The sequence below is a fragment of the Sus scrofa genome, chromosome 3, assembly GCF_054392235.1.
Source record: "Sus scrofa isolate SSC_HxYL_T2T_F1_AM1 chromosome 3, Sscrofa_HxYL_maternal_Yorkshire_Landrace_v2.0, whole genome shotgun sequence".
Taxonomy (NCBI): Eukaryota; Metazoa; Chordata; class Mammalia; order Artiodactyla; family Suidae; genus Sus; species Sus scrofa.
The window spans coordinates 16,222,987-16,245,024 of record NC_139385.1 but is presented as its reverse complement, the minus strand read 5'-3'; the positions used below and the strand labels follow the sequence as shown (position 1 = coordinate 16,245,024).

Sequence of the window (22,038 nt, the reverse complement as noted above, 5' to 3'; positions counted from 1 at the left end):
TTTCTCCCAGTCGTGGCTGCACTTTGTGCCATAGATACCATCCAGAATACAGAGGCAGCCGCTGTCTCCAACATTCCTGAAATGGGAATCACGGAGAACTGGATTCCATTTATGACTCGATCATTAATACTGTGTGACACTGGGTAACTTATTAACCTCTGGAATTCAGTTATGCTCAGCTATAAAACCTGCTTCTAGGTCAGTCACTCTCTTTAAGGTCCTTTAAACTCAAACCACGTTCAAAATCCTAAGATCCGTGTGAAGCTATGAGATTCATTACTTTCTCAGGCAGCCTCATTCCCCACAGACTGGAACTGTCCACTGGCCCAAAGACTTCTCTCCCGCAGCCTTTCCAGTGCCTCCCATTTCGAGCTAAGGATGAGCAGCGTCTCTCTCAGTGGGATTCCCAAATACAGTGGGTGAGGAAAAGACAGGGAAACGCCGGCTTCTCCGTCGGCTTCTGAACGCTCCAGGTCAGGGACCCAGCACTAGGGCTGAGGGCGCCTCCTTCCTCATGCCCGACGGCTTTGTCGCCACTGTCATCCACGCCAGCCTCGCCCTCGCGCCACCCAGGGCAGATGCCGATGGGCACCTACACCCTCCCTGCGAGCGCCGAGCCCCGGAAGTGACGTCATGCGTGCGTGGCGTGCGCTCGCGGCGCCGGGGGCGGGGCGTGCGAGAGGGAGGGCCGGCGTGAGGGCGGGTTGTGGACTGGCGCCGGGACCTACTCGAGCGACGCGGAGAGAGCTGCGGTCCCGACGCGGGTGGAGCAGCCGGCGAGGTACGGGGCGGACGGACGGGACCCGAGCGGGGCGCGGTTCGCGACTCGCGGTGGCGGTGCCGTCCCGACAGGGGCTGCTGGGTCATTGGTCTAGGCTGTCCACCCGGCCGGGGCCATCTCGCTCCGGTCCCTCTTGCCGTCCTTCGTCCCAGCCCAGGGCCCGGTGGCGGGGCCCTGGCCGGTCCCAGGCCGTCGCCGGCCCCCTTCATCCTCTGCGCGTTCGGCCTGCCGTTTTAGGGCGCTTGTCGCCAAGTTGTCCGCGGCCCGGCCCAACTCCGACGGACAGACGCGTCTCGTTTCCTGGCCGCCTCCTGCCGCCTGTCCAGCTCTCGCGGGATGGCTTCCCTCCGACTGGCTCACTCAGTCCAGTCGGCAGAGTACCAAGGGACACCTGTGGTGGTGACCGGCCGGGTCGTGCCTTGGGCTCCTTGGGGACCCGTCGCAGCCCGGCCTGGGCAGGGCCGCCGGGACCTCGGGAACCCGCGTCGGTCTCAGAGAGGGAAGGGTCCGGGAGCTGGGAGGATGCTGTCTTTCGCGGCGTGGGAGCTGGAAGACTGGTCCTAACTTTCGCCCTATGATTGAGGACAAAGTTGTGGGCCTGAGGTTAGGAGCACAAGTCCCTGCTTCCGAACCGTCTTGGAGGAGAGCAGAGGTGATGCTCATCACGGAAGTTTAGTCGACAGGGAGGAGGGACCCAGCCGCTTCAGGGAGTAGATCAGAGTCTGCTGGTGGTGTCTCAACGCTGATAGCCAAGCCCTGTGATTGGGAAATGTGTCCGTGGGCTATGGGGGCTCGCTTTGCTCATGAGCTTAGATGTGAAAATTGGTCAGGATGAGTTTACAGCATCACCTGGGGAGTCGTTTTTTGGATCTGAAGAGTTGTGGCTTTTGTTTTGTTTTTGAGATTAACTCATTGTTGTACCTTTTTCTGTAAACCTAAGGCTGCAAAAGTACACTTACCCCCCCCCCCCCAAGTCTATTAAGGTTACTAATAAGTAACTTAAGCAGTACCAAGGAAGCTTCCCAGAGGTGCAAGATTTGATTTTTATTTGATCCATTTCATGACAGATAACGTTAGTTTTAAGAGTTACTGATTCTCAGGTGGAAAATTAAGAAGTGTTGAAGGATTTGAATTTTGGGGACCTTCCAAGCCATCATTTTCTTCTCCAGAAAGTAGGCACTTTAAGGGAGAAGGACAGCAGAGATCCTTGCCATAAATGTGAGCAGTGTGAGCTAAGAGAGGTCACTGAGGGGGGACACCCCAAGTGTCTGGAGGGACCGCAGGGAGTGAAATGTATCTGAAAGTGTCCTGAAGAATGAGTAACATTCAGACTAGCAAGATGGGGTGGGAATTTTAGGGGTAGTGGGAATGTGGGCGTGGGGCAACTAAAGGAGAAGAGGGCAGTAACTCCCGGGAGGTGGTTTTTGAAAAGTGAAAAAGTGCAGGGCAGAGCTGTGGTGGCTGATAGGGGAAAAGATGCAGGAGATTCTTGGGGGGCTTTTATCTGGTGATGGCAGGACCAGGGAAGGGTTTTAAGGAGGGTTATTTGCCTGGTTAAAATGGAATTTTATATAAGGCTTACACATAGGCTGCTGTGTGTTGACTGATGAGGGTTGTTCCCAGCATAGTGCTTGATTATGTGCTATTTGTATTTTAATCTTTTCTGCTCCTTAAATGAATTGAATTCTCTTCTCATTTAGTCATTGTGGGAGAGTGTCTGACCCTGCTTACTTGTAAGCTTCTATAAACAGGAATTCTGCCTGTATCTCTTTGCTTCTTAATCCAAGTTGGGCTTTCAGAAATGTTCCATGAGGACTTGAGAAATCATTGATTTCCTTTTCTTTCTTTTTTCTTTTTTTTTCTTTTTGTCTTTTGTCATTTTGTCTTTTGAGGGCCAAACCCAGGGCATATGGAGGTTCCCAGGCTAGAGGTACAATTGGAGCTGTGGCTGCCAGCCTGCACCACAGCACCAGATCCGAGCAGCATCTGTGACCTACACCACAGCTCACAGCAACACCGGACCCTTAACCCACTGAGCAAGGCCAGGGATCGAACTCACAACCTCATTGTTCCTAGTCGGATTCATTTCTGCTGCACCACGACGGGAACTCCTCTTTTTCTTTTTTTTCTCTCTCTCTCTCTTTTTTCTGTTTTTGAGCCGCTCTTGTGACACAAGGAAGTTCCCAGGCTAGGGGTTGAATTGGAGCTATAGCTGCTAAAGGACTATGCCACAGCATAGTAGGTCCTAAACCTACTCAGCGAGGCCAGGGATCAGACCTGCATCCTCATGGATGCCAGCTGGGGTGGTTACCACTGAGCCACAATGGGAACTCCAAGGAATCATTGATTTCTGATTTTCAGTGGTTGGTTTTCAGAAAAAACATTTTTAATCAGTACTTATTATCTACATATAGAAGAACTAAGATATTGTTTCATTTACTCTTGTCAGTGTTTGACTAGAGAAGTAGAATTTTTGTGTTGACCATGTGAGTTTAATTGTTGGCACATGTGTTTCTATTGGCTGCAAAGTAAACATCTCTAGCAGGTTGACCCATCCCTAAAATGTAGGTGATACCTGTGTAGCATAACATACCTGTCTGCTCTGTGACTCAGAATGGAAATGCTATTAAGTGGCTTCTTAACCCAGCAATAAACTTGTCACCCTAAAAAAAAAAAAAAAAGGAGTTTTACAATAGAGGCCAAACATTTTGAAAGGCTTATTAAATGTTCAGTTCTGTCATAAAGCATTGTAGAAACATTATATGTGTTATTTCATATGACTAAAATGCCTTGAAATAATCTAGACTATTGTTGAGTCAACACTTGGAGAAACAACAACAGTCGACATATCTTTTTATCCCATGCACTATTGTGTAGCTCTTATTTTATCTGTTTGTTTGGATAAAGCTCCAAAAATTCTTTAGGAAAAGGCTGTACTTTGTGGTGCTGCTTTCAAGTGAGATTCCTGTTGCTGATGAAATTGCCGTCGGTGGGGTAGGAAGTGTAATTTTTATTGTGTAGTAGAACATCTTTGCATGTCTCTGGTAGCATAGCTCACTTGCTTATGGTCACTAGGAGGGTGAAGGATTGTAATTACAATCAGTTCATTAGATAAAAATGTACTTAAAAGTTAGTTATGATCAGAACGTTAAGTGTGAGTTCATAGTAGGGCAAAATTTTCCCCACTGAGAGAGTCTTAAGCTTTTTATTTTCCTCAAATGTTAGCAAGAAGATTAGTGAAATCCCCAAAGCAGGATTGTAGCAAGAGCTTTGGGGGCTCTAACTTCTGTGCTGTCTTAGGTTAAGGCAGCATCCCTGGTGCTAGGCACAGGGCAGTTCAGAAGAAGCTGTACAAAAACTGTTTAAGTTTCTTTGATGCTGGTTCATTCAGTTCTTGTTCAGAATTAATACCCAGATGCAACTGCACTTGTGGTGATTTCGTTTGTATTTTAAAAATAAAAATGACTTTAGGGGGATTTTTACATATTTACAATTTTCTTTATGCTCCAGAGTTAAATATATGTAATGAAAGTGTCTAATTTTGGTAGTTCCTCTGTTGTTAACGTTTCCTAATTTTAAACATATTATTTGCTACCACGCTTTTTTTCTTGGGCACACAGGAAAGATAATGCCTCTAGAAACTGAACTCATAAAACGCTTATTAATGGAAGAAAATATCTTCTTATTGTGCTATGCTGTTTGTTTGTTTTTGTCTTTTCTAGGGCCACACCCATGGAATATGGACGTTCCCAGGCTAGGGGTCGAATCGGAGCTGTAGCCACAGGCCTACGCCAGAGCCACAGCAACGCTGGGATCCAAGCCGCATCTGCAACCTACACCACAGCTCTTGGCAACGTTGGATCCTCAACCTACTGAGCAAGGCCAGGGATCGAACCTGCAACCTCATGGTTCCTAGTCAGATTCGTTAAGCACTGAGCCACAATGGGAACTCCCTATGCTGTTTTTGTTTGTTTGTTTTTGTTCTTTTATCACATCTTGCTCCCTAAAAGAATCATAATGACTTAACAAAGATATATGCAATATAATATGACTATTCTTGGTAATAGACAGAAATAAAGGGGAGAGGAATTCAGAACTGTCGGAGAAAAATGAGACGGAAAGAGGAATGAGATCTGTTTACAAAGTACTTGGATGAGGTCTTAAGTATTTGTTCGAGGGCCACAAATTCAACTCAGCTTTTTGGTAGCCAGTTCGGAGAGAAATTTAATCAGTTCCATGGTTCAGTGACCATAAAATAAAAGGCCAGTTTCTCCTTTGGATTCCTTGTATTGAGAAACTCCTCAACTACATCCTTAAGTAAATACAGCATGCATTTCAGAGGGCCGGGTTGTGTTTTACTTTGTTTTTTAGTAAAAATTCCTCATTGCCTCATTGTGTAGGTTGATGACACAAGATCAAAACATAATTCAATAAAAACAGTTCTGGTGCTGGCAAAATAATGTGGTCAAAACACTTAGATCTGGGACTGATTTAATTTAAGGATCTGTTTTACATTATCAAGTTAAATAGAGGGGATTGCACGTTTTTCAGGTTCGCTTTCATTTTGTTTCTCAGTGAACTGTTGTTACAAATTTATCAGCACTGGAGTCTGAATTTGTGCTTCCTGACAAGTTCCTTGAGTACATCTATTTTTTATGTTGTTGGTTAATCACGGAGCCTTATTTTTAGCAGGCGTACTTTATTGTGGGGGCTCTAACATGAAAATGGAGCAGACAGACAAGGACAAGTATTTCTTCACATGCAGATGAGCTGAGGGAACACCAGTGAATACCAAGATTCATTTCTGGAAGTGGGTTTGAGGTGTTAGCTCCAGCACAGAGAGCAGTGGCTTGAAAAGTCCAGGCATATAATTTATTTTTATGCCTTTTTTTTTTTTTTTTTTTTTTTTTTGTGGCTGCATTCATGGCCTAGGAAAGTTCCCCTGCCGGGAATTGAATCTGAGCTGCAGCTACAACCTACACCACAGCTGCAGTAACACCAGATCCTTTAACCCACTGTGCTCAGCCAGGGATCGAACCTGCACCCTTTCCACAGCGACCTGAGCCACTGCAGTCAGATTCTTAACCCACTGTACCACAGCAGGAACTCCTAATTTATTTTTAAGAAGGAAACAGATCCACTCATCTTAGATGTAATGTCTGGGAAATTGATATAGGTTGGCTCAAGCCAAAAAGCTAACCTTTTAAGTAATAGTAGTTTAAACTTATCGAGGGCTGGCATGGGCCAGGTGTGTGCTGATAATAAACTCTGTATATTCACTCTGTATATTCATTGCCTCAATATTGTCTTCTCCCCTTATTTCTTTCCTTAAAAGAAAAATGTGGTTCAGAGCAGTAACTTGTCCCAGGTCGTACAAGAGGTGATGGAGATTGGAGCTCAGGTAGTCTGGCAGACTCAGTGGCCTGCACCTGAGACGTTTTACTGCTTGAGGTTGACTAGCCTGGGCCCACAAGACAGGGCTGGACCTATACAGATAACAGACCTAAACACATTGTTATCTCTTATACAGATAACAGACTAAACACTTAAACACTTGAGAACCTGCCCCTGCCAAAGGACCTTGAAACAGTTCTCTATCTTCCCATCCAGAAATGAGCTAAGAGCTACAAGTTTAGGGCCTTTGGTCATAGTTTCCACAGCTGGAGAAAAATACATCTTCTAGGCATCCGTCAGGTTAGAGAAGTGAGAGAATATTGTTTTATGTGTGTGTCTGTGTCTGAAATGCGTATTTTTTTCTTTCTGTTTTGTATTAATTTGTCTCAGGAGATCAGGAAAACCACAATTATAGTTATCAAGATAGTGTAAAAAAAATATAAAAGGGTTCCCATCGTGGCACAGCGGAAACGAATCTGACTAGGAGCCATGAGGTTGCGAGTTCGATCCCTGGCCTCACTCAGTGGGTTAGGGATCCTGCGTTGCTGTGGCAGTGGCGTAGGCCCGGCAGATACAGCTCGATTAGACCCCTAGCCTGGGAAGCTCCATATGCCGAGGGTGTGGCCCTAAAAAGACAAAAAAGAAAAGATAGTGTGGCTTTCTGGAACTAGAGGTCTATATTTATATTTTAGAGTAAAACTTTAGGTGGTGATCTCACTGCTATGATTTAGGAAGAATTTAGGTTATACTTTTGTAGTAACTCTGCTAGGTGTATGTGTTGTTAATCTCATTCTGTGTTTATTAGAAATCGTATTGCATTAGAGCTGTACACATAAGTAAACCATTATTTATTGTGAGTGTTCATAGGAAGCTATTCCAAATAATTCCTCAGATCCTTTTATTTAAAAGTATTGTAACATAGCTCCTACAATATATTGTAAATTGTGACCTAGCCTCCGGCACTAAAGAGAAGAGAACATCCTTTTCATCCTTAAGGAGTAGTAAACAATGGGGGGAACCGTCCTTGCCTAAATATAGTAATGCAACACACTGGTTCCTTAATTGCATTTCCATAAAGCTTTTGTCATTGTTAAACAGGTTCCTAAAAAAGTGGGTTGGGCTAGTAACCTAAGTTTTGAATAGGCTATTATAAGAAGATTACAAATTAAATCAAATTAAATGTGAAAACAAAGAAGACTGATGAAACAGAATGTCTCTGTCTCAGGAAGTAATACGCTTGGCTTTTGGATCTATTAGCAAATAGGCTTATATTTTTATTTGTATGAATTAATTAGCCTTTGCAGTTAGGATTGTAGTGTGATAAGTGTGTAGATTTCACTGGTCTAAGTTTTCAGATGTTGTGTAATTATGCATGGACATAGCTTAAACATCATCTATAAGAAATAATAGATGGCACAGTATTTTCATACCCATATGTTAGCTCTACTGATGCCCTTACAAAATAGTGTATGATGTTACCTGCCCCAGGAAATAGAATGTCTGGTAAAAGATAATATTGAAATTAAGTATTTATTTATTTATTTATTTATTTATTTATTTTTTGTCTTTTTGCCATTTCTTGGGCCGCTCCCGAGGCATATGGAGGTTCCCAGGCTAGGGGTCGAATCGGAGCCATAGCCACTGGCCTACGCCAGAGCCACAGCAACTCAGGATCCGAGCCATATCTATCTGCAACCTACACCACAGCTCACGGCAACGCCGAATCCTTAACCCACTGAGCAAGGGCAGGGACCGAACCCACAACCTCATGGTTCCTAGTCGGATTCGTTAACCACTGCGCCACGACAGGAACTCCTGAAGTTAAGTATTTAAATCCTTTAAATATTCACTGTATGCAGTAGACACCACTTTCTCCCAAGAGCCTCCTTTTATCCTTGTGTGTATTTGAGAACAAATTGCAGGCAGGTTTTTTTTAAACCCATAAGAAGTTGTAGGCTGTTTCCTTAAGGGAGAATTTTTGTCTTTTCAGTACTTTGGTCTAGTAACTGAACACACACACATGCACAACTATTTGTATATAATCTCAACTTTTATTTATATATAAATCAAATAGTACTTGAGAAATAAGTTGAGCTTTTTTTTTTTTTTTTTAATGTTTAAAGTGCTTAGATTCTGACAAAACTGATCAGTAGGTTGGACTTTAGCCCAAGCAGTTACAGCTCCAGACACAACCAATAATGGTTATATTGGTCAGTCTGCCATTTAGGCAAGTGTAATGCAAAGATTTCAGTTTCATCCTTCAGTGAACACTTTAACTGTGTTTGGAGAGGAACAATCTGAGTACTAAAAAGTACTGTAAAATGTTTCTTTTTCTGAGGGTTAATTTCAGGAAGTGTAGTTTATGTAACTATGAATTTTGGTGGCTTTATCAAAAGTACCCAGTGTAGTAAACACTCCATCACCCCAGAATATCTTCTGATCTTTATTAAAGAATATGTCTTTGTTGTCTAAATCTGTTATTTTGTGATTTTTAAGTTTTAATATTATGTGTAAGTTTTTCTTTTTCTTTCTTTTTTTTTTTTTTTTTTTTTTTTTTTTTTTGTCTTTTGTCTTTCTAGGGCCGTACCCACAGCATATGGAGGTTCCCAGGCTAGAGGTCTAATCAGAGCTGTAGCCTCTGGCCTATGCCACAGCCACAGCAATGCCAGATAATGAGCCATGTCTTCGACCTACACCGCAGCTCATGGCAACGCCAGGTCCTTAACCCACTGAGTAAGGCCAGGGATCGAACCCGCAACCTCATGGTTCCCGCTGCACCACAATGGAAGTCCGTGTGTGAGCTTTTCAAAACTCATTGTAAGGTGCATGTGTTTGAGTTTTATTGTATGAAGAGAAGTCTGGTATTTCAGCTGTCTGTTACTGTGTAGATGACCATTCTTTGAGCTGCCCTAGATTTCCTAAACAGAACTGGTTACAGCCACTCTATTCTTCTTAGCGTCCAATGATGACTAACTTCTAACCACTTGACTCACATTAGAATTTTCTTGGTGGGTTAACACTGTTATCCTTAAATCTCTAGTAGTGCTTTTTGCCTCACAGTCTACTTTGTGTAATATTGCTATAGCTTTACTTGCTTTCTTTTGGTAAATGTTGCATGCTGTTTTCTTTTTTCCATTCTTATACATTCAAACTTTCTTTGTCCTAGAAAGCATCATGAAGTTAGATTTAGTTTTTTTCTTTAGTTCTGACAATTTTAGTCTTTAAATTAGAATCATTAGTCCATTTCCATTTAATTGTTATTATATTTGCTATTATATCTATTTATTCCATTTAATAGTTATATATATTTGCTATAATTTTCATTTTGACTATAATTTTCATTTTGACTCACCTGTTTTGTTCCTTTTTTCTTTTCTTAACCTTTTTTTTTTGGTTATTTGTTATCCAGTTATTATTTAATATTTCTTCACTGATAACTTATACATTCTTTTCTTCTTCTGTGATTACGCTAGAGATTATAGCATATACCCTTGATTTATTATGGTCTAATATGGATTATAACTTTATCTAAAGTTCTTCAGTAATGCTAGAACTTGAGATTCTAACTCCATTTGTCTTGTTCCTGCCTTGATGCGTTACTATTTTAGGTAAAAAAATTTTTTTTTTTTCTTTTTAGGGTCACATCCGTGGCATATGGGAGTTCCCAGGCCAGGGATTGACTCAGAGCTGCAGCCACCAGCCTCCGTCACAGCTACAGCAACACAAGATCTGAGCCACATCTATGACCTACACCACAGCTCACAGAAACACTGGATTCGTAACCCCCTGAGTGAAGCTAGGGATCAAACCTGCATCCTCATGGTTACTAGGCAAGTTCATTACCACTGAGCCACGATGGGAACTACTTTACCTGTTTTTGTTGTTGTTGTTGTTGTTGCTATTTCTTGGGCCGCTCCCGCGGCATATGGAGGTTCCCAGGCTAGGGGTTGAGTCGGAGCTATAGCCACCGGCCTACGCCAGAGCCACAGCAACGCAGGATCCGAGCCGAGTTTGCAACCTACACCACAGCTCACGGCAATGCCGGATCGTTAACCCACTGAGCAAGGGCAGGGACCGAACCCGCAACCTCATGGTTCCTAGTCGGATTCATTAACCACCGCGCCACGACGGGAACTCCTACTTTACCTGTTTTAATTCTACATGTATTTTAAGACAGAAGAAATTGCTGTTTTTTCTATCAGTATTCATGTATGTTTAGTTACGTATTTACTCTTTCCATTGCTCTTCATCCCTTCCTGTGTTTTGTTTCTATTTGGGGTAGGATAATTTTCCTTTCCATCTGAAGGGTTCCCTCTGATATTTCTTCTAATGCAAGTCTGCCCATAATGAATCCTTTCATTTTTTTCTTTGTCTTGAAAAATATCTCTATTTTCCCTTCATTTTTAAAGGAAATAATCACTGAGCACCCCATTCTAGGCAGGAATTTATTTTCTTTCAGTGCTTTCAAGGTGTCATACCATTGTCTTTTATCTTTTCCTAAATTTCTTTCGAGAATTTAGCAGTTAGTTTTATTGTTGCTCCGAAGAAAGTAGTATCTCCTTTTTTCCACTGGTTACTTGTAAGAGTTTCTCTTTTGTTTTGATGATTGACAGTTTAATTATGTTATGTCTTTGTGTGGTTTTCTTTGTCTTTATTTTTTTTCTACTTGGGATTCATGGAGTTTCTTAAATTCGTGGGTTGTCTTTAAATTGGAAATTTTCATTCTTTCCCCTTAATACTTCTGCTGTATTTACTCCCTCTTCTTCTTTGGGGACTCCAGCTACACACCCGGTAGATGTTTTACAGTGTCTCTCATTCCCTTTACATCCCTCGCCCTGTATTTTCTCTTTGCTTCAGTATGGGTGCTTTTTATTGACTTGGGTTCTAGTTACTAATCCTCTCTTCTGCTGTGTTTTGTCTGCTGATAAATCTCCCCTTCGTTTTTTTTTTTTTTTTTTTTTTTGGCCACGTCCATGGCATGTGGAAGTTCCCAGGCCAGGGATCAAACCTGTGCCATGACCTGGGCCGCTGCAGTGACGCCACCTTAACCTGCTGCGCCTCAAGGAAACTGCAGAATTCTTATGTTCACAAGTCTTTCTGTTAACTTCAGTGTCTGGATTATCCGAACATCTGCTTCTGTTGTTTGTGTTTTCCTTTTGGCTTTCAGTTGTATGAATGCTAAGCCTTATGAGTAAAATGAAACTCCAGATGATGCTGTTCTACTTCAGAAGGAAATCCCCGCTCCCTTTCGCCCGCCAGCCAGAGTAGGGGCTCATCACCTCATCGTATTAGGAACTGAGGTGACGGTCGAGATTGTGTTGCCAGTTTGGTCGGAGAGTGTTTCCCTCTAGTTTGCCTTTAGTGCTGGCAAGTAGCCATCCATGCTGGGCTTCCAACTCATAGGCCACTGAGTTAACAGGGGTCCCTTCCCCGTAGCTTCTTTGTCTCCTGAGAAGAGTGAGATTGTTGAAATTTCTACTCCTGATTTTCAGAGACTTCTAGTTTTGTTTTGTGCATCTGTAGAATTTGTGCATCTGTAGAATTTAGTAAATGCCTTCAGGGGAAAACCAGCTTTTTCTTAGGCCTCGTTATTTGACTCTCCTCTTTCACTGGGATCTTGACTCCTTGAGTCTTGCTTTTCATCTCTTCCAAGGGCTCTCTTGGTTCTTCTGCTGAAGCAAAGTCTGGATTCTCAGGTTTTTGCCTCAGAATCCGCAAATGTAGGAAAGGAAAAACTGACTGCAAAATGTCATTTTATTTCTCTTTTTCCAGAATCTAGACCCTTCTGGTCTTGGTTGCTTCAGCTGCTTTCTGATGCCTTTGAACATTGGTTTTTGAAAATGTTTCTGGCTTTCTAATTTTCAGCAGGAGTATTGGTTTGCCACAAGTACTCCTTCATATTCAAAAAAGAGAGTTTCCCACTAGAGATGAAGTTAGGCGAAGAAGTTAATTATGGTGCTTACTTTATAGCAGTGGTTCTCAAAGAGTAGCTGCTAGCCCCATCACCTGGGAGCTTGTTAGAAATGCAAATTCTCAGGCTCTACCTACCACAGACCTGAGTCAGAAACTCTGGGTTGGGGCCCAGTAATATGTGTTTTAACAAGTCCTTCGAGTCATACGTATGCATGCTAAAATTTGAGAACCACTGCTTTATAAGTCAGTTATTTTGCTGTTTAAACTCTGTCCACCTACCTGCATTGGGCCCTGGACAGTGTTTAAGAGTGTAAAAAACCAAAATTTAACAGAGTAAACTTGAAGCTCTAATTGGCTTTATTAAATGATTCCATGAATCGGGCGGCATCTTATCTGGCAAACAGAGCTACTCTGAGGGGTTACGCAACACCGAGGGCTTTTGTATGTCAGGCAAGGGGCCAAGGAAAGGAAGTCGTCAGCAAGGAAAACATGACGGTTCTCGGGAGGAAAGTAAAAGTTCAGAGCTTGTTGCTGGGAGAGAAGGAAGTCTTTCTCTTGCTGAGGTAGTGAGGTAGTTGCACTTCCTGTTTGGGGGTGCAAGGTGCGTCTCTTCCTGTTAGTCAGTAACTGATGTCTTGCTGTTGTCGTAAGAGATGTCTTCCTGTTTGGGATAATTGAGGAGGAGGGGGGTGAGTGTGGTGGGAGGGTGCGAGGGCTCCCTTTTCAGGCCTTCCTGCCACCAATCCTAGGTGAGGTTTTCTTTTTCTTAATTTTCGCAGGGGACAGAAGTGAAGGAAAACTGTCTGTGCAGGTACTTTCTTAGTCTTCTGAATACATCACTTAATAAATTTAGAAAATACTGTTGATACTCTTTCTGTTCCTGGCACTCTGCTGTCTGTGACCATGGAGTGGACAAGAAAGCAAATAATTGTATTAGAACGTGAATATTATACTAACTGTATTAATACAATGCTATAGAAACCAGAGAGATAGAATTATTCTGTCAGTGGGCAAATGGGAGTCAGACATTATTTGAAAAGAGTGGGGTTTGAAGGCAAACAAATAGAAGGGTCTTATAGGCTTATTCATAAATAAGATGACCATTTATTGTCAAAAACAGGTCACTTTTGGGGTTCTCATTGTGGCTCAGCAATAACGAACTTGGCTAGTATCCATGAGGATGCAGGTTCGATCCCTGGCCTCACTCAGTGGGATAAGGATCCGACGTTGCTATGAGCTGTGGTGTAGGTCAAAGAAGCGGCTCAAATCTGGCATTGTTGTGGTTGTGGTGTGGGCCAGTGGCTACAGCTCCAATTCAACCCCCTAGCCTGGGACCTTCCTTGTGCTGTGGGTGTGGCCCTCAAAAGACAAAAAAAAAAAAAAAAAAGGTCATTTTTAAGAACCAAAGCAATGCTTTTATGCCAAGACAACAGGTGTATACCAGGACTGTTCTTATGAACTAGGACATGTGATTCCCCCTGTTTGTAAAGAGCAAGTGATGCTGTGAATCCACAGTTCTGTGTTGACTGGTGGAAAACTCTTTTCTTTCATTTATTTATAGAATTTACAGCAATTCTTATTGGATGGTTTATTGGTTTCCTAGAACTGCTGTAACAAATTACCATAAACGAGGAGGCTTAAAACGGCAGAAATGAATTATTTCGGAGTTCTGGAGGCTAGAAGTCTGAAATCAAGGTGGGAGCAGAGCCATGCTCGCTGTGAAGGCTGTAGGAAGGATGAGTGCAGGCGGTCCTCGGAGTTCCTTGGTTCGTAGCCGCGTCCTTCCAATCTCTGGCTCTGTGGCCACATGGCCTCTGCGTGTCTCTGTGTCTTTCAGGGCCTTCTTATGAGGACACTAGTCATTGGATTTAGGGCCCACCTTAATCCAGGATGGCTTCATTTTAACAAATTATATATGCAAAGACCTTATTTCCTTATCAGGTCACATTCACAGTATTGGGGTCCAGCCTCTCTTTTGGAGGGATGCAATTCAACCCACAACAGGTGGGATGGTTAATTTAGCAGCTTTTGAAAGTTCCTGCAGTTTGATTTTTTGTTGTACACAAGGCACTTCTCAAAAGCTTAAAATGTAGTACAGATATATGTTTTGAGTCTTCTAACAAGTCTGAATAAATACATTTCAATCCAGGCTTGCTGTTTGTACTTTTTGTCTTGTAGATATGTGTATGTCTATCTCTTGGCCCAGCTATAGCAACTGGCTAAGGATGAAATGGCTGCAGCAAAGCTAAAACCAAGGTATAACTTTGAAAGAACAAACCCCAAAAACCTCTGATCCTTCAAGCCACCTTATATATTGCATTTTACTGTTTAAGTTTAGACATAACTTTTGGTCCATTATTGTTGACTAAATGACCAGTTGAGGAATTGGCTGCTTCTGTGAAGGAGCGGATAGAGGATGGTGGAAGTAGACTCCAGCCGCCAGGTGGTTTTGCGTGTAATTTTGAGTTCTTTCTTTGCCTGGGGAATGGCATGCTCAGATTGGAGTCGTAACTTCACTTCACTGAAGAGGGTGTGTGACATATTACAATAGAAGATTGTTGTCTAGAACTCATTCCTTAAGATTGCTGCTCTGGTGAGTCTGCTCGTTCTAGCAACATAAACTCTGCATTATATTCCCTGGGTTTGATTATCATTCGGAGTTATTCGGGCAGGCTGGTGTTTGGATATTTTGGTATATTTAACATTGGAACTCTGCCACTGAATCTCTGTGTGACACTCAGATTCATTTTGGAGGTAACATATTTAATGATAAGATGAAACTTGGATTTGGATTTTAAACACTGTCTTTGATGAAAGCTATTGTATCTTCATAAAATATAAAAAGATCAACTTTAAAAAGAAAGATGTCATAGAAAAATGAGCAAAGAACAGGAACTGTTTAATTCTTCAAAGACAACATGCTGATGATCAATAAATACCTATAAAGATGGTAAGGAAATACATTATTAAAACAAGAAATGCTTCTCTTTGCCCTAAAGATTGGCAAAATTAAAGATTAATGATGCAGTTTTTATGAGTTTGTGGGAAAGTAGATTCACTGTAGGCTGGGATGTAAATGGGTACAACCTTTTTTTGTGAGGCCAGCTTGGTGGTGTAAATCAGTTTACAACACACACACACCCTTTGACATTCCGTGTCTGTTCCTAGGAAGCTCTTTCCATTTTGCCAATGGTCTGCTCTTAGCCTGCATATCAGAGGTTTACAAATCTTATTAGTATATTTCTAAATGTGATAAAATGCTCCCTTCTCCTGTTTACTTAAAATAGTCATCCTAGTCTTTTATTTGCCTTTCCATTTTGATTCTAAGTGGGACCTTTTTTGTTTTTGGGGGGGTTTTGTTTGTTTTTGTGTGCTTTTTAGGGCCACACCTGCAGCATATGGAGATTCCCAGGCTAGGGGTCGAATCAGAGCTGTAGTTGTCAGCCTACACCACAGCCACAGCCACAGCAAATCGGGATCCCAGCTGCGTCTGTGACCTACACCATAGCTCAAGGCAACGCCGGATCCCCAATCCGCTGAGTGAGGCCAGAGACCCAACCCGAGTCCTCATGGATCCTAATTGGGTTTGCCAACCACTGAGCCACGATGGGAACTCCCTAAGTGGGACCTCTTAAAAAATAGGTATAATTTTCAATTTACATATTCAAATGTTTCCTTTCTAATTTCTCCTGCAGCTTATAAGCTTAGATAGCTCTCACTTCTTTAGAAGTTTTATAAATACTTAATTTTAGTTCTTTCTGTTTTGTCATTTGTATTTAAAAAACTTTAAGTCTTTAAGATACCTGTAATTAGGAGTTCCTGTTGTGGCTCAGTGGTTAACGGATCTGACTAGGAACCATGAGATTGTGGGTTTGATCCCTGGCCTCTCTTAGTGGGTTAGGGATCCGGCGTTGCGGTGAGCTATGGTGTAGGTTGCAGATGCAGCTGGGATCCCTCGTTGCTGTGGCTGTGGTGTAGGCCGGCGGCTACAGCTCTGATTGGACCCCTAGCCTGGGAACCTCCGTATGCCACGGTTGCAGCCCTAGGAGAAAAAAAGGATACCTGTAATTAATTTGGGGAGTACCAGATTGCTGACCAGTTATTCCAGCATTGTTTGTTAAAAATTCTTCCCTTCTCCTCCTTCCTGTAATAATATATTATTTTATGTATTAGCATTCATTTTTGAGTTAGTCTAGTCTGCGGTGATTTGCCAGTTCTGTTGCTAAGTTCACACTATTTTGACTAGTTTGCAGAAAATTAAAGTTCAGTAAATTAAATTAATTTAGAATATTAAAAAAATTCTTGCCTGTTTATTATTGCTGATGAAATATGGACTAATTTTATCAAGTTCAAAAAAGTCTTTCGGAATTCTCTTGTCATTTATAGTAAACCTAAAAATTTGGAAACATTTGCCACTTATAGAACATTTAATTTTTTCATACTGTACCCTGGTATGTCTTGCCAACTATTTAAGCCTTCTTTATATCTCAGTATTTCATGTAGATGACATAAATTTCTTATTAAAATAGTTCCTAGATGTTTTTAGATTTTGATATTATTGGGAATGAGATCTCCTGTGTTTCCTCACTTTTTGCTGGGCTGTTGTTATAACAGACTTGCATAGATTTCACATGCACATATTTAGCTTGTTTCATACAAACGAATTTTTTAATGAAATTTAGTGATTTTTAAATGCCTCAGTGTACATAGTGTTTTAATTTCTTTTTTCAGGCCTTCTAGATATAAAAGTTATATCTTCCTTACTAGACAGTAAGTGCTTTGAGGACTGAAACTTTATTTTAACTTACATTTGTGTCATAAGTGCCTGTCATATAGTGTGAATCAGCATATAAATATTTGTTGAGTAAATGAAATGAGATCATGATGAGTAGGAAAAGTACTACAGGGATATAGTGGCTGTTTCTGGGTGATGTTTTCTTTATTTTCTACTTTCTATATCTCAGGTTTTTTATAGTAACCATCTTATACTTCTTAAACTGGCAGGAAAGCAAATTTAAGGCGAAAAGCTTAACTTTGAATTCTATTTCTTAACTGAGGTTCAAGGATAGTTTATCATTTTAATCGAGTTGATTGGATGTTTTCTATAAATCCCAGGTGAGTTGCCCAGAGGACTGATCTAGGAGGACATGACATTGAACCTAAAAATAGAAAGCAGGACTTGCACAAGGAAGATAGTGGAAAGCTACTTAAATCTACAAAGAATTTTTTTGTTTTGATCTTAGGAAATGAACCTGATTTTCAGGCAGAACCTTAAGGAAGAACATGCGCAACTCTGGGCTTTGGGCTCCTCTGGCCCTTTTTTTAGCCCTCAACCCAAATTAAATCCTATCTCTGGGGCAGAATTCCAGGAATTTCAACTGTCTCAGCAGTGGAGATCGTTTTTACTCTGTCCTCTCTACTGTGAATGGGCCAATTGAATTATGCATTCTTTCTGCCCACTTATTGGAGCACAGAGTGCAAAAGGGAGCTGTGTAACCCCTCTGAGCTCCCTTCCTGGGTGCAGTGGTAATGGTAGCTTGCCTCTGGATTGTGGCCTGTCTGTCTAGAGATGGGTCTTTCTGCCCGGGGGAGACAGAATTGATCCTCCGTGTTTGTCCCTAATGGCAGCTCTGATGGCTAACCTAGGCATGCTGACTGGACCTGCTTTGCCCCAACTGCAACAGCTGTTATCACCCCTACAACGCCTCTCAAATCATGGCAGGCACTTTTATTTCGGTGGCTCATTTGCTTGCTTCATTTTTCGGACTTAGGAACAGCAGCAATCCGAGTGGTTATGTTCAGCTCTCTGATGTCCAATTGGTCCAATTGGGTGTTTTTATTTAATAAGTTTTTTTAGGGCCGCACCTGCGGCATATGGAAGTTCCCAGGCTAGGGGTTGAATCAGAGCTACAGCTGCCGGCCTACACCACAGCAACACAGGATCTGAGCCTTGTCTGCGATCTACACCACAGCTCATGGCAACACAGGATTCCCAACCGGTGAGCAAGGCCAGGATCAAACATGTATCCTCACGGATCCTAATCGGGTTCCTTAACCGCTGAACCACAAAAGGAACTCCCTTAATAAGTTTTAAGTGGAATTTTTTTTAAAAAGCTTTTTTTTTTTTTTTTTAATGGCCGCACCTACAGCATGTGGCAGTTCCTGAGCTAGGGGTCAAATCGGAGCTGCAGCTGCCGGTCTCTGCCACGGCCTCGGCAATGCCAGATCCGAGCTGCATCTGTGACCTGCACTGCAGCTCATGGCAACCCAGGATGCTTTAACCCACTGAGTGAGGCCAGGGATCGAACCCGCATCCTCATGGATACTAGTTGGGTTCTTAACCCGCTGAGCCACAATGGGAACTCCCTTTAGAAAAACTTTTAATTTGAAATTACAGATTATCAGGAAGTTGCAAAGGTAATACAGAGAGGTCCTGTGTACTCTTCACCCAATTTTCCCCAATGGTTATGTATTGCATGATGTCGAAACCAATAAATGGACATCTCTACAATGTGTATATATAGTTCTGTACCATTTTATCACATATGTAGATTCCCGTAACCACCACCGTAGTCAAGATACAGAACCTAAGATAGGTCTCCCTTTTGCCACCCCTTTATAATCACACCCTGTACCGGTAGTCCCCAGGACTCTCCAGGGTTTAGTAATTCATTAGAAGGACTTGCAGGACTCATGTACTCCTGGCTGTTTTATTACAGTGAAAGGATGCTAATCAGGGATCAATAAAGGAGAATGGTACATTGAGCAGAATTTGGAGGATTCCAGGCATCAACTTCTCAGACTCTTCTCCCAGTGGAGTTGACAGGGTGCATTTAGTCCCTCAGCAACAAACTGTAGCACTGTGTGTGTGACAGGCTTTCTGTTGGGGAAGTTCACTTAAGCCTAAGGGTCCAGGGTTTTTATTGGAGGCTGCTCACATAGGCATAAGCACCTTCATGGTTGACCCTCAGAAGGAAAGCAGTATTCACTATATATACATCACACAGTTGGCACAGACTGTCTAAGGTAAGTTGGTACAGTGTGGATCAAGACTCCAAGCATACAAAACACTCTTATCGGTTAGTACAGGAGGCACCCTCCAAGACCTCAGTTCCCAGGAGCTGGCAAAAGAGTCTGCCACACAAGCGGGCCCTTCCAGGAATGAGAATGTGCATGATTTGAGCAACTCAGGCCTGCTTAGTTAACTCTTCCTGCATACACTTCCTTACCCTCACTAGTTAGAAGAGGATAGGAGATGGAGAAACAGTTCTGGGCCCCGGGTGGAGGTGAGGGTTGGGAAGGTTGGGGTGGGTAGATAGAGTGGCTAGGGAAGGCCTTTCTGAAAGTGTGACATGAAAGCTGAGACCTAAATGATGAGAGAGAAATCCCCACATGAACAGCAAGGGTCACAGCATCTAGACATTGGAACACATGTTCAAAGGCTCCCAGAAAGAGAGAAATTGAAAGGAGGCCTGTATTCGTTTTCTGTTGTTGCCATAACAAGTTATCACAAACTTAGCACCTTAAAATAACACCCCTTGATTATCTCATAGCTTTGTATGTCAGAACTCCTGGCCTCCTCAGCTGGGTACTCTGTTAAGTCAAAATTAAGATGTCATCTGCTCTGGGCTCCAGTCTAGAGGCTGTGGGGAGAATCTGCTACCAGACTCACGCAAATGCGCAGCATAATTGAGTTCAGTGAAGCTGAATGCCTGAAGCCTTCATTTCTTTGCTGGCTGTTAGCCAGGGTCATTGCTTCTAGAAGCCACCCGGATTCCTTACATTTCTCCACCTTCAAAGCCAACAGGGTTCTTTGACTCTCTCTGACTTCCCACTCTGCCCTCTTCTGTTTTATATTTTAAAAGCAATTTTATTGAGATAGGATTCTCCCATTTAAAGGGCACAGTACCAAGCAACCATCATCATAGCCAACTTTAGAACATTTTCATCCCCTCAAAAAAACCCCATAGCCTTTAGCTACCCCCTCATTTTGTCCTGTCTCCCTTTGTCCTAAGCAATCACTCCTCTACTTTCTGTCTCTCTAGATTTCCTTGTTCTGGACATTCATGTGAATGGGGTCATGTAGAGTGTGGTCTTGTTATGGTTGGCTTCTTTGACTTAGCGTCATGTTTTCAAGGTTGGTCCACGTGTGTTGTGACATGTGTCCGTACTTAATTCCTCTTTATGACTGAATAATATTTCATTGTATGAATGTATTGCATTTTGTTTGCCTGTTTATTGGTTGGTGGACATTTGGGTTGATTCCCACCTTTTGACCATTATGGATAATGCTGATATAAACATTCATGTGCAAGTTTGTATGTGGATATATGTTTTCATTTCTCTTGGGCATATACCCTGGAGTGGGATTGCTAGGCAAAATCATTTCGGGAACTGTCAGATGGTTTCCAAAAGCAGCTGTACTATTTTACCTTCCTGCCAGCAGCGTATGAGGTTTCAGTGTCTTCACATCTTTGTCAACACTTACTATTATCTGAATTTTTAATCCCAGACGTCCCAACTGAGTGTGAAGTGGTGTCTCCTTAGGGTTTTGATTTTTATTTCCCTAATGATTAGTGATGTAAAAATTGTTTACTATGCTTATTGACCATTTGTATATCTTCCTTGGAGAAATATCTGTTCAGATTTTTTACCCATTAAAAAATTGGGCTATTTATCTTTTAAAATAATTGCATTGTAATAGTTCCTTATACATTCTAGATTCAAGTTTTTTTTTTATCAGATATATGATTTAAAAATATTATCCCCCTTTCTGTGGGTTGTCTTTTTCTTGATGGGGTCCTTAGCAGCACAGAAGTTTTTAATTCTGATGAAGTACAATTTATCTATCTTTTCTTTTGTTGTTTATGCTTTTGGTGCCATATCTAAGAAGCCTTTGCCAAATCCAAGATTATGGAATTCTACCTGTGGTTGTTTATTTTTTTTATTTTATGGTTTTAGCTTTTGCATTTAGGTCTTTAACCCATTTTTAGTTAATTTTTGTATATGATGAGAGGCAGGGATCTGACCTCATTCTTTGGCATGTGGCTATCCAATTGTCCCAGCACAATTTGTTGAAAAGACTTCCATTTGATAGTTGTGACCGTAGATGTGTGGGTTTATTTCTGGATTCACAGTTCTATTCCATTGATCCACATCTGTCCTTGTGCCAGTTTCACATTTATTTTGATTATCATGGTTTTGTAGTAAGTCTTGAAATTGGGAACCATAAGCCTTCCTACATTCTTTTTCAAGATTGTTTTGGCTCTTCTGGGTTCCTGTTCTCTTCTGCACATAGGGCTTATGTATTTTACTTCCACCTGGAAAATCAGGATAATCGCTCTATTTTAAGGTCAGCTGATTAGTAATCTTAATTATCTGGAAAGTCCTTTTTTGGCCATGTAAGATAACAAACAATTACAGGTGTAAAAGCAGAGTGAAGGTCATGGAGGCCTGTGAGGCTTAGATTTGTGAAAAGGTAGAGAATGATAAGAGCAGAAGGTAGATAGGGGGGTACTGAATGGAAACTTCGGAAGTATTCATTTGTCCAAAGTCACATTGCAGAGCTGAGATTTGAATACAGACTTGACCGACCTCCATATCTTCATTTCTACGTCAAATTGGTCTTCATGGACTCCTAGCTCTTATTTTGCTCTCATCTTTACCTGTATAACTCCTACTACATGCTTAGTGGTCCTCACAGCAATTCTGTTAGGTTTTTCTAGCTCTAGCATAGAACCTGAAAAATCCTTGAGTGCAGGTAATAGGCTCTCCTGGAGCTGGCATAAAAAAAAAAAAAAATCAGTCAAGCATCAAGGGGTGCGTTTCAGAATCTGAGGGTAGGCAGGCAGCTACACCTTAGCAAAGGATTGGAATTGAGAAATGGAAGCCCCTCAGGACCTAGAGAGTATTTTTCTTCTGCCGCTTTTCTCTGCCTCTTGGTACGTGTC

The 22,038-nt window shown here is 42.0% G+C and overlaps 1 protein-coding gene and 1 long non-coding RNA gene across 10 annotated transcripts in view; one reads left to right on the top strand and one right to left on the bottom strand.

The window, feature by feature from the left end:
- Positions 1-708: 708 nt before the first annotated feature.
- The window catches only part of RABGEF1 (RAB guanine nucleotide exchange factor 1), a 67,137-nt gene continuing 45,807 nt past the window's right edge, over positions 709-22,038 (top strand). For 5 of the 9 annotated variants that reach the window (XR_014840312.1, XM_085016919.1, XM_005662012.4 and 2 more), the window contains exon 1: positions 709-781. Coding sequence is in view for 2 of the 9 variants with exons in the window: in XM_005662009.4 (XP_005662066.3) it covers positions 14,319-14,344 (26 nt within the window). In the remaining 7 variants the exon portion in view is untranslated. Of the gene's footprint in view, positions 782-13,952; positions 14,345-22,038 lie in introns of those variants that run through there. The other 4 variants (XR_014840311.1, XR_014840310.1, XM_005662008.3 and 1 more) reach the window with 2 other exon arrangements.
- The window catches only part of LOC146404425 (uncharacterized), a 182,852-nt gene continuing 169,084 nt past the window's right edge, over positions 8,271-22,038 (bottom strand). The window contains exons 2-3 of the long non-coding RNA XR_014840373.1: positions 10,322-13,253; positions 8,271-10,046 (exon numbers count right to left, since the gene is read on the bottom strand). This is a non-coding gene — a long non-coding RNA (uncharacterized LOC146404425). The remainder of the gene's footprint in view (positions 10,047-10,321; positions 13,254-22,038) is intronic.